Source organism: Rhopilema esculentum, chromosome 15 (genome assembly GCF_057945365.1).
Source record: "Rhopilema esculentum isolate cy_ngs chromosome 15, ASM5794536v1, whole genome shotgun sequence".
NCBI classification, from domain to species: domain Eukaryota; kingdom Metazoa; phylum Cnidaria; class Scyphozoa; order Rhizostomeae; family Rhizostomatidae; genus Rhopilema; species Rhopilema esculentum.
This window is the reverse complement of record NC_142829.1, coordinates 4,976,590-4,988,301: the sequence shown is the minus strand read 5'-3', so window position 1 is coordinate 4,988,301 and position 11,712 is coordinate 4,976,590. Positions and strand designations below refer to the sequence as shown.

Sequence of the window (11,712 nt, the reverse complement as noted above, 5' to 3'; positions counted from 1 at the left end):
CAATACGAGGCCAAAGTGTAATCTGGTACATCGTAACTGAGGAGGAGACCACGACAAACTCATTCAAATGAAAATTTTACTTTAATTGGCGAGACTATTGTATTTTCACTGGTGTGAGCCGGGTTTAAATCGGTTTTTCTGTGAGCTGCATTTGCCTCGGAAAAATGGAATGAATGAAGTTGCTCTCAAATGCAATCACATCAGTTGTGTGATTTGATTTTCTTTCCGATTTGGCTAAAATCATCGGAGAATATGCTTCCGAAAGACTTTAGCAAGCATTAGGAAAGCTTTCTTCATTATTTGCTTTTGATTTCTATCAAATGTGTCGCATGCTATCCTTTTTCATTCCACTACCGCAATTCAAATTTTGATGCTAATTCCACTTTTAAATTGAACACAAAAGCAAACATGATAAATAAGTTATGTGTACATACCAGAGAAAATTCGTGAAAAATTCTTTTTTCACGCTTGTTAAATGCTGGCATCGGTGATATTCTTTAGATATTGCTAATTTGTTCAAACAATTTCTCGTTCTTTGACCATCACTTCGGAACTTTTCTAAAATTTCAGCATGTTCGCCGATTGTGGTAGATTTTCTTCAGTTGTGTGAATGAAAGCTGGAAGATCAGACTCACATAGTCGGAGCACATTTCTTTGTTGCGCAACGTGATTATTGACACGATTTTTCTTAAGCGATTGACACCACCAAGGAAATTAGCTTAAGGCGAGAACAATAAAGTTGCGAAATCCAAAACGATTTTGCCGTGAAAAGTTTTGATGAGAATTAGCAAGGCCATCTTGAGAATTAAGGCCATCTTGCCGTGCCGTTACCATTCTTTGTAAAAAATTTTCAGTAGAGCTGGTAGTATTTCTCTTTAACTTACGACACGGGAAATTTTTTAATATTTTTTACGTAGTTCAGTGGGAGAAATTTAAACCGATTAAATATACATTTTCTTGGAAATGAACTTTGATTCTATAGTATGGAATTTTGTCGCAAATGTGTTTAAAAAAAATTAAAAACAGCACCAACATACAAAGCAGAAAAAGTTGTTCATGTTAGTTAAAAAAGTTTTCAATGTGACGGAATTTCGGACAAAGATGTGTCCGATTGTCTGCTTCAAATTTGGTTGAAAGTCTTTTTTCTTTGGCCTCACAATCGAACAGGGACTTCTTTGTTGACATCGGCGTTCCTTGTGGCGTTTCTGGTCCGCGTTTTCTGTTTTTCACTTGCATCGCTGTGACAAACCTGTTGATGTACCTTTGAATGACTTTTTGATGTGAACTAAAGCAATTTTGCATTGATATTCAGATTTTATAGTAAAACCAGGCATTACTGCGGCTCTGATGGCTTTTGTCAAAGGTTGCATAAACTTATCGACCAATCCATGCGCTAGAGACAATAACGGGAAAATTAAGAGTCTATTAGGGCCGCCGTTAAGCGGAACGCGCCCCGGGACCGATGCAATATTCCGCCCCTAATTTTTTGCGCCGAAAGTGCAAAAATTTTCTGGTGCCACGCCCTGTTTTTGTTCCTAAAAGCGCATTTGCTCTGAAATTGAATGTAAAAATTGGCTTCATACATTGCATTGTAACAATGTTAAACTGTTCATCTTTCCTAAATCTTTCTCACAAACCTCCCGCTTGGGGTTCTATTTATGCAAAATAGGTATCAATACGGTGATAGAAATTCAGACAAAAAATTAGTTACGTGGCAATTAAAAGTGTGTCAACTTCTGAACCCCTCTTTCCCCGATATATTTTATTGATACTGTTACCCATTGGTTTTAACCTTAAGCGCAAAGGCAAAAGCGTCTTTAACGTCACTAAATTCAATCTTTTTAGCAATATCACTTTCAATACTCAGCACAGCCAAGTCATTCAGTCGTCCCTGAGTCATTGTTAAAAACATGAAATGTTAAAGCCAATGTTCCTTGTTATTCTGACGTAACCACTTCACTAGCCTGAGTTAAAGATCGTTGAAATTTTTTCTAAACACTAACAACACGGAATTGCTTTTAAATACTTCAACATACAATGATTGTATCTCATGTTTGCTTTTGGGTGATTCCTACCTGCTGGTTTTTGGCAAAAAAATTATGCATATAGGCACTATTTCATGAAAATTCACCCCCATCTAAATAGATGGAAAAGTTATAAAGGCATTATCCAAATATGTTAAATGAGATTTTATGGCTTGTAGATTCAAAAGCTTGGAAATATTACTCTTTTTAGGAAATCTTGTAAAAAGGGACCTGGTCGTCTCGGGTTGGGCGTATCTACAGTATGATCATTTTTGAGACGAGGGATTCACACTAAAAATGTGTGGATTGGTGGAATGAAAATAAAAAAATTACACCGAACAGTAGATCATTGCCCCTCTTTTATGATATCCCCTAAAACGCTCATTTTAAAGAAAATTTTTCCCTAAAGCAAGCCAATATTTTCTGTTATTATATCAATTTGTCTTTAGATCTTTTTACTCCATGCTTCGCAAATGAAATAAAGCACATTCTTTGTGGTCAAGCACGAGATGAAGGTAGCGAGTAGCGCGGTCATACAGCCTTGCTTAAAGGTAACATTAAATTTTCAATTATTCTTCAAAAGATTAGATATGAGTTTTTATAGTTCAGGTAGAGTTTGATGAAAACAAGATGATAATAAACAAGATGATAATCTTTTATCTCACAGATACTCGATGTTTTGTCATTGATTCTGATAATCAAAAATCAGTTTTTGAGTCCTGTCATCAAAATATATTTGCACCCATCTGTTTATTAATAATATGATATTGTTGAAAGCTTTATAATTTCTTATCTTCAAAGATTACCCCCAAAGTGCTAATTTCTTGCTTGGCAAACCACCCAAAGGATTATGCCAATTACTCAAGATTTCATTCAACTCAATCTACTTTACACTGAAATTCAAGCAGTTCCAAAAATATGTTCACTTACAATGCTCGCCTAAACTATTTCTCGATCTTTTTCTTAGCCTATACAAATATCTGAGTGGCTCTCCTATTGGAAATACACCCAAGCCATCCTAGTTTTTAAAAACCCAGTTTACGTTCGAATAATGTATTTCTATAAATAATACTTCAACATTTTTTGGAAGGGGAGAGGAAAACAGCTAATCTAAATGACATGACAATGTACAGAGATATGAACGTTTCAAAGGACCACTTTTGCCTAAAAATACTGATAACCATAAAAAGGTGACAATCATAGTCTCCAACACTTTGCTCCATAACTGCCAACGTTAAAGCTTGATTTTTGACGATGATGAATCAAATTTGAAATTCAATTTCTGAGATTTTCTTAGGCACTGTCATTTAAAAAATTATTAAACACAGAATGAAATTTTCTTCCCTTTGCCACTCGTCATTTCCTTTTTTTGTTGTTTCCAGTGCATCTTATTCAAAGAGAAAGATTTTGAAACAAGCAGAAACTATTAAACTTTACAATACAAAGAAACTATTTAACTCCAGGAATTGACAATATATCTGCCGAAATGGTAAAGTATGGCCCTTTGGCCTTTCCAAAGCCTTCAAAAATACCCTGAATGAAGCCTTTGAAAAAGAAATAGAACTAGGATTGGGCGACGGCATACTTGTGTCCTTGCTGAAGCCTGGAAAAACCAAAGGCTCTGTCACCAACCTACGACCAGTGATATTACTCCCAATACTGAGAAAGATCTTGTCAAACATAGTTCTACATCGCATCCAACCTAAGGTAGAACGATTCTTATCAGATTCACAAGCAGCATATCGACCGAGTCGCAGTACTTCAGATATAGTGTGGGCATACAAATGGATCAGTGCAAAGACACAAAAATCACAAATTAGAGTTTACATCACTAACATAGATATGAGTAGCGCTTTTGATACAATCCGACGTGAACAGCTTGTTGATATTGCAAAGAAATTCCTCGACGAAGATGAAGTAAGAATGATACAGTTGTTATTAAGCAATACAACTCTAGATGTGAGAATAAACAACGCCGAGACAGAGCCCTTCAGTAGCAATATGGGCTCACCACAAGGTGATGCGCTCAGCGGTGTACTGTTTAACATTTATTTTGAAGAATCACTCCGAAAAGTAAGGAATTTTAGACATGAGATTAACAGTAAAGATCACGAAGAAAATGGTAACTGGTCTCCAACATTTCTACCTCAGGAAGCTATATACGCAGACGACGCTGATTTCCTCACAACTAGTGAATTGGAGAAGAATATCATCACAGAAAAGATTGGAGAAATTCTGCTTAGAGATAATTTGAAAGTGAACAACAGCAAAACAGAGCAAACAGAAATTTTTCGAGGAGACAGAAACACAGAGCGATGGAGGACAGTTAAAAAGCTAGGCTCTCTGTTAAGTGATATGGAAGATATACAAAGAAGAAAACAGTTGTTGATAGCATCCATGAATAGATTAAATCACATCTGGATCAGAAAAGACCACGTCAGCGAAAAACTTCGCCTCAAGCTTTACAGAACACTTGTAAAACCAGTTCTGATGTATAACAGCTCTACTTGGGGACTGACACAAAAAGATACGAAAGGTCTAGATGCTTTTCACAGACAGCAACTGAGACAGCTAATAGGAAAAAAGTATCCTAACAAGATCTCCAATCAGAACTTGTACAAAAGATGCGAAGAAGGACCAATTTCAATTGACATCCTCAAGGGTAGATGGCGGTTGTTTGGTCACATATTACGTTTGTCAGACGATACACCGGCTGTGAAGGCAATGAGATTTTACTTTGAGGGATCGGAGAGGGGATTCAGAGGCAGACCTAGAGAAACTCTCGTGACAACCTTAAATAAAGATATCACCAGAGCAAGAGCAATGGAAAGGTCTTTTCCACTACCGAACATAAAGAACAATGGAGATTTTGAAAAGATACGATCCACAGCAAGGGACCGTAAAGAATGGAGAAGATTATCAGAAGTAGTGTGCAGAGCTGCAGAAGCAGAAACAACATGAAACCTTCATGTCGGGACTGCGTAACTGCAATTATATAATACACTATGAGCTAGCCCTGAATTTTTAGATAGTACATAACAACATTTAGATACTTTGCAGAGAAAACCTTGCACAGCACATAAGAAGATTAACTTTCGAAATTGGCCCGTACATGTTGTTATATAATGAGGGGTATATACGATAACCAAAGTGTTGGCTTTCAGCTAGAAATCTAAAGCTGAGGCTAGAATAAAGAAGAATAGTTGAATATCTAAAACTGGAAAATACAACAAAGTAGCATGCAACTCAAGGACTTTAATAAGCATACTTATTTAGCCAGCTTGGTAAGGTAACAACTGATCTGTGGGGCATTCCCCGGGAATAGAAGCTCAAAGTTGAATCTTCTCACTTTCTAACCTATCTTTAGCCATTAGGCAACAGGCTCTCTGCTCATAGTTTGAAGAAAAGCTTCTGCAGACTTTTCTTACGCCGGAGGCCATTGAGTAGCAATCCTAACGTATCCAGGGCCATCAGGAAACTATAGGTTGAAGAAAACTATTTCTTATGTTGAAGGCAATGGAATAGCCTTTTTCAACATTTCAACATGTGAAATATTCACTTCGCGATCTGAAAAAATATAAATCTAGCTTTTATCCTCACTGCTTGTCCGAGTGGAACAAAATTGATCCTGAAATTAGATTTTTGTTGTTGCTTTCAGGACGAAGATACTATCTAAGATCCGCCCCCCTACAAAATCAGTATTTGGTATTGATGAACCGAAAGGCCTGTCTCATCTTACTCAACTCAGGGTTGGTCTCAGCAAGTGAAACTTTCACAAATTTCAACAAAACTTTAGAGATACAATAAATCCAAAGTGTCCAAGTAACGATGGAACGAGAATACGGAGCACTTCTTGTTTCTCTGCCTTTTGGCGTTCAAAGGACTGATCTCCTCGCTGGAATATACTCCCTTGTACGACGATGTGGATATGCAAATCTTGCAAATGATGTTCTGTTGCAAATCTTATATACGGCGAATTTTCCAAACCATCTCAATAGAAGCATCCTTGAGTTAACAATACATTTTATACATAGTTCTGGTCGCTTTGAATAAAGTATCTTCCCCCCTCCCCCCCCCTAGTAAGCCAACAATCGTTTAGTTCTTTGTTTTTTTTCCTTTGGTAATTCATATGTAAGTTGTCTTAGTTTTTCGTGATCCCTCGGAGTAGTCATAGTATTTTGCACCCAACGGCATCGTCCTTGTAGTGTCGTTAAGTATTTTGTAGGTAGTGTAACCAGTAAATTTGTAATGTAAATTTTTATAGGAATGTAAAAAATAGCATTTTTGATATACAGTCTATATTTTTCTCCAATGAGCGGAAACTCTGCATTAAGAAGCTTGTTTTGGTATATGGCCGAGATTTCCCATATGTGTCGGTTTTTACTGCAGTCATTCGAAAGATCCTCGCTTACCATAAATCAGCACTGAATAATCTCAAGGAAGATTTCACATACGGGTCTTGATCCTGCCAGCTTAATAATGATAATTTCAGCATACTCGACTTAATTAAATCAAGAGAAAAGCAATAGCTTGCGTAACCCAGGATTATCGTAAGGTAAACTGTGCTAATCAAAGATTATTGCAACATAAACATGATGAGAATTTCTCGATGCCACTGCATTCGTTAACTTTTTTATCAGGTTGTTGTGGCATCTGTCAAAACATACTACACGTGCTTCTTCACGTTATAAATGACCATACAACGCTGTATCTAAAAACTGTTCTAATCCTTCTTGAATCTTTATCAAAATACAACTTCTCTGTTTGATGTCCTATTTCTAGATTTCAAAATGCCTGATATACGTCACAATGCTAATGTCTGTAGCAGTGTAAAGCAGGCTCCTCAACTTGAGTCTGCTCACTGGAAATGCTTCAAATAATACTGCTTTCTGCAAAGAGCAACGAAGTGCTTCACAATTCTGCAAAGCATAGCTTTGGTAACTGAAATCTGTAGTCAAGGATACAGATGACGAAAGCTTTATTCTCGACATATTATCAGATGTGGAAACAGTTTTATATGGCTTTGATAGGCCCATTTGTACGTAAGGTTTTGCAAGCAGTGTGTTGTAGCATGAGAAAACTCTCAATGCGGTAGAAATATTCAAAATAAGCAGGGTTTTACCATTTGCAGGTTTTATGTAGCTTATATATGTTTTGGATTTTGGTTAAAGTAAAAGTGAAAAATCCATTTTTGAGACATTTTGAGTATTTAGGACGACTTTTTAGTACAACTATAACAGATTAAAAGATAACACTATAAATTTGAATATTCCTCATCAAATATATTTTTATTTATCTCTTTATAAACACACGTGTGTGTGAAAAAGACATGGAATCAAACTCAAGTCCAGCTTTAAACAAAAACAGGAGTTATCTAGTAACACTACATAGGAGAGTTTTTTACAGCACAATGCTGACTGCCACTGGAGCAGGAGTCAAGTTTAAGCGTGGTAACTAGAGTGGACATCCATTCTCCTATCATTGATCGTTGAAAATAAGACTTTATGAATCGGTCATTTTATGAATTAAAGAAAATACTGTCATAAAACATTCTGTCTCTATCATTCTAGTATTATTTCTGCTATGATACGGCTGCTACATTTAGCAATTCACAAACAATCATCTTCCAGGTATATCTCTGCTACCATCTTATATTAAGGCTACTACTTAATATCCTTACTACCACTATATATCCTTGCTATTACCTTTTACCATGTTTCTCACCCTCCATCTCGCTGTCTCAATCGAAGCTCAAAGATGTCATCTTCTTGCCCTCTTCTCGTAAGTACTATCCTTGAAAATTCTCGTCTCCCTTTATAATCAGCAACGACAAGGCCAAGCATCGTACTTAACAATAATCCCAATCGTTTATTTGATCAGGCAGAAATGTTCGTAACTGAAACAGATAGTTTGACGCATTAAGCCATGATCTGTCATAACCTCGTTATACAACGCTAGTAACAATACAAAAAGCACGTAAATTAAGTTTTCCTTATCTCGAAACTGTGGTACATGCGTGTGTCTCAAACGTTAACGCCTGTGCGAGGCTAGGCCCGAATTCCGAACATAAATACTAATTTTCTAGTAGATTAGGGAGGGGGGGGGGGGGGGCGAAAAAATGACAAGATGGGAAAGAAAAGCATACAGATCTTGTTTTTCGGAAATAGAGAACCGAAACGAGATAATATTTCCCCCTTCAGTTCTCCATTAAAGAGGCAGACACTCTCCAGTGAAGCAGATGCAGTCTTGACCAAAAAGCAAAACTTTGCACAAATAAAACGACAATTAAGCAACAAGTACTTGCAAATGTGTGGTTCTTGAAGGAGAGGTCTGGGCCTAGTCAAATGCCTTGCTTTATGCGGATTAATAATAATTTCATAGGTTTCAATACCTGGATATTTATAATCCCAAATCAATCTTTGGATTGCAGCAAATAAACTTTGTCTTCAAGAAGGATAATACCTCAACGAAAGAAGAGTGGTCTCGCAAAACCATAATCTATGAAAAAAGTCGAAGGAATGCGAGAAAGGATAAACCATTTTGCTAAACTTGTTGTAGGTTGACTATTGATGAATCATAATTTATCTTTATTTACATTTTTTAAATAAGAGACGAAAAATCAACCTAGGACTTGGTCAACCTGAATCTAAAACGATGCAACATCGTTAAATTGTTGCGGCGTGAAAGACAAGCTAAAATAAAGTAATGACAGGCAGTTGTTCAGTTTTACGATTACAACTAAATGACAACAAAACCAGGCTGCATTGAACCAAAAAAGAGTAAAAATGAAATGGAACAGCTAATGTAAGGAGCGTCTGGGCAGTTTGTTTCAGTACGGACCATCTCATGCATTCCTGAACCAAAATATCTATGTTCCACAACCAATTGTCACAATGGTGCATGCCTGAACCAAAATATCTATGTTCCACAACCAATTGTCACAATGGTGCATTAAATGATTCAATTTGTATAGAATAGTGAAGATAATTATTCTCTTCTGGGCAGTTTGTTTCAGTACGGACCATCTCATGCATTCCTGAACCAAAATATCTATGTTCCACAACCAATTGTCACAATGGTGCATGCCTGAACCAAAATATCTATGTTCCACAACCAACTGTCACAATGGTGCATTAAATGATTCAATTTGTATAGATTAGTGAAGGTAATTATTCTCTAGCATACAAGGATACTGTCCTGAAGATCCACAAAAAGATTTAAACTTTATCATCTAAAGCAAGATGCCCGATAATGCCTGAAGGAAGTAATCCTAGGTTAGGAATAAAAAAGGTTAAATAAAAAGTTTAGCAACCTTAAGGTAAGCAGTAAATTATGTCCTGTTGTTGATCAAAAGTAACATGAAGGAAAGAGTGACAGATAATCAAGTAGTTTAATCCTTTTGTTGAATTGAAGAAAGCTACGAGAAGAATTTCGTAGAATTCGTAGCTTAAGAGTGTAAGAGCACCACAAAAGCGACACCGCATTTCGGAAAAGGTGCGGCCTATTTTCAAAACATATGCTTCTCAGAAGATCCGCGGCAAATCAGTGGGATATTAGATGGGAAATGAATGAAATGAAATGCAAAGAAATGAGAGATATCTCTGAATAGGCTTCAAATAAGCAGTTAATGGCAATAACATCTTTTAGAAGAAGACATTTCAGTCAGATTTTAACGTGATTGATCTCTGATCATCGTCACCGATTGCCAAAAAATTTCCTCAGATTTTAATGGAATCTGGAACAGCTGGCTTTCCTGATCTGCGTGAAGAATTTCGATAAAAAAACAGCAGAATGAGTGTCTATATCAAAAAGATATATACCAAAGTAGCGATAATCAAGGCATTTAGAATGTATAGATTTGTCTGCAATACTTGACAAAACTGAGGAATAAAGGAGGATTAAATACGAAAGCTTTCTGTCAATGGATAACCAAAGATGTTCAGAAAAACATCAACAAAAGGATATTGGTTTTCAATGAGCACACATCTGGATGCAGTCGTTTTCAGACGGTAAAACAAAGAATTATTCGCATTTAGGAAATATACTTTGTAGCAACAGCAAGCAGTCCTACAAAGGAGAAGATTAGCAGTGCGAAAATACTGCTTGTCAAGAACTAATACTTCAGTGAGATTCTACAGATCTTAGACATATGGTTGAGATGATACATTTATAAATAATAAGTATGTCTCGAAAAGTCTTCATAAAAGTGCACGGAACAATATATGAAACGCTGAATACCACATTGCAGCGTTATCCGTTCACTCGTCTCGGCTCGGAATCAAAGCGCGTGGCATTTCAAGAAGCTGGAAACAGCGAGATTTTGACAGTAGACTGTAAAAGTTCTGCATTTGACGCAATTTTATTCTATTACCAGTCATTTGGCATCCTAAGACGTCCGAATGATGTGTCTATGGACGAGTTTGTACAAGAATGCCGAAGCCTTGAGATTGAGGAGAACGATATTAAGAAGATGCAGGAGCAAGAAGGATTTTTGTATGAGAAAACAAATATTGGTTTTGAAAATGTTCGTTGCAAATTATTGTACGATCTTTGGAGATTTTTGGAAGTTCCCGAGTCTTCGGTTGTAGCAAGCCTCTTCGCAGTGTTTAGTTGCGCCATGATCGCTATTTTAACATGCCTTACATGTGTTCAAACACTGCCATCGACAAAAGAGACTCGAATGCTTGCATTTTATAAAAATCCCTTGCTCTTATTTGAGCTCGGTTTGAACTTATTCTTCGGAGTCGAGTTTACCTTGCGACTGATAGCGTCGCCAAAGAAGCTCGAGTTTATCAAATCAGTTTCTAACATTGTTGATTTCCTTGCGGTCTTCCCATATTTCATAGCACTGATTATTGACGTCGAAAACATTGGGTCAGTGCAATTTTTACGCGTTGTCAGAACGGTGCGAATCTTGAGACTAATACGACTCACGAAACATTCAAAGACATTGGACATTGCGGTACGCATAATGGGGAACTGCCTTGGTGACCTGCTGACAATGGTATCGATCATCTTTATTTCCTGTTTCGTCTGTGGAGCGCTCGAGTATAACGCAGAGATGAATGTGCCGGGAACAAAGTTTACGAGCATTCCCGCATCAATCTGGTGGGCCGCCCAGACAGTCATTCCGGTCGGTTATGGTGACATAGTGCCGCAAAGCATGACGGGAAAAATTGTCGGAGGGATAGTTGTGGTGCTATCGGCGTTGACTTTCACTCTGCCTTTGTTGTTCCTCGGCGGAAAGTTCTTGAAGTTCTACGCTAAAAACTTCGGTGTCACGATTATGAGCGACTTTAGGCCAAGACAAAAATCCTCGTAAAGGTAGCAACATGGAAGAAGAAAACCCAAAGTGACTCGTCCGCTTCTTGATTGTAATTTTTTAGATTGTGATTTGATTGTCATTGTTAGTTTTTACCTCAGACAGGACCAATGTTGAAAAGCTCGAGGTATATTGGAAAATAAAAATCAAAATCAATTCTTCTGTTGTAAACGTTATATTTTAAAAAAATGTAGCATATACTGACTTATTGGTGAAAGGTGTTTAGCCGAGTCACTTTTTTGCGTCGTTGATGTTTTGCAGATGGAAGATAATCAGTAATTAGATGCCGAAAACTCTGATCACAGAGTGACTTAAAAGGCCGTGTCTACAAGATTCCGTTTTTAAACGATTGCTTTGCTATGTAAT

General features: G+C 37.0%; 2 protein-coding genes across 2 annotated transcripts; both read left to right on the top strand.

Annotated features, from left to right (window-relative positions):
- The first annotated feature begins 3,866 nt into the window (after positions 1-3,866).
- LOC135684675 (uncharacterized) lies at positions 3,867-4,985 on the top strand. The gene has a single exon (XM_065200310.2). The coding sequence runs from the start codon at positions 3,867-3,869 to the stop codon at positions 4,983-4,985; it is 1,119 nt and encodes a 372-aa protein (XP_065056382.2).
- A 5,221-nt stretch (positions 4,986-10,206) lies between these two features.
- LOC135685576 (shaker-related potassium channel tsha2) lies at positions 10,207-11,346 on the top strand. Its single transcript, XM_065201559.2, has one exon. The coding sequence runs from the start codon at positions 10,207-10,209 to the stop codon at positions 11,344-11,346; it is 1,140 nt and encodes a 379-aa protein (XP_065057631.2).
- Positions 11,347-11,712: the final 366 nt, after the last annotated feature.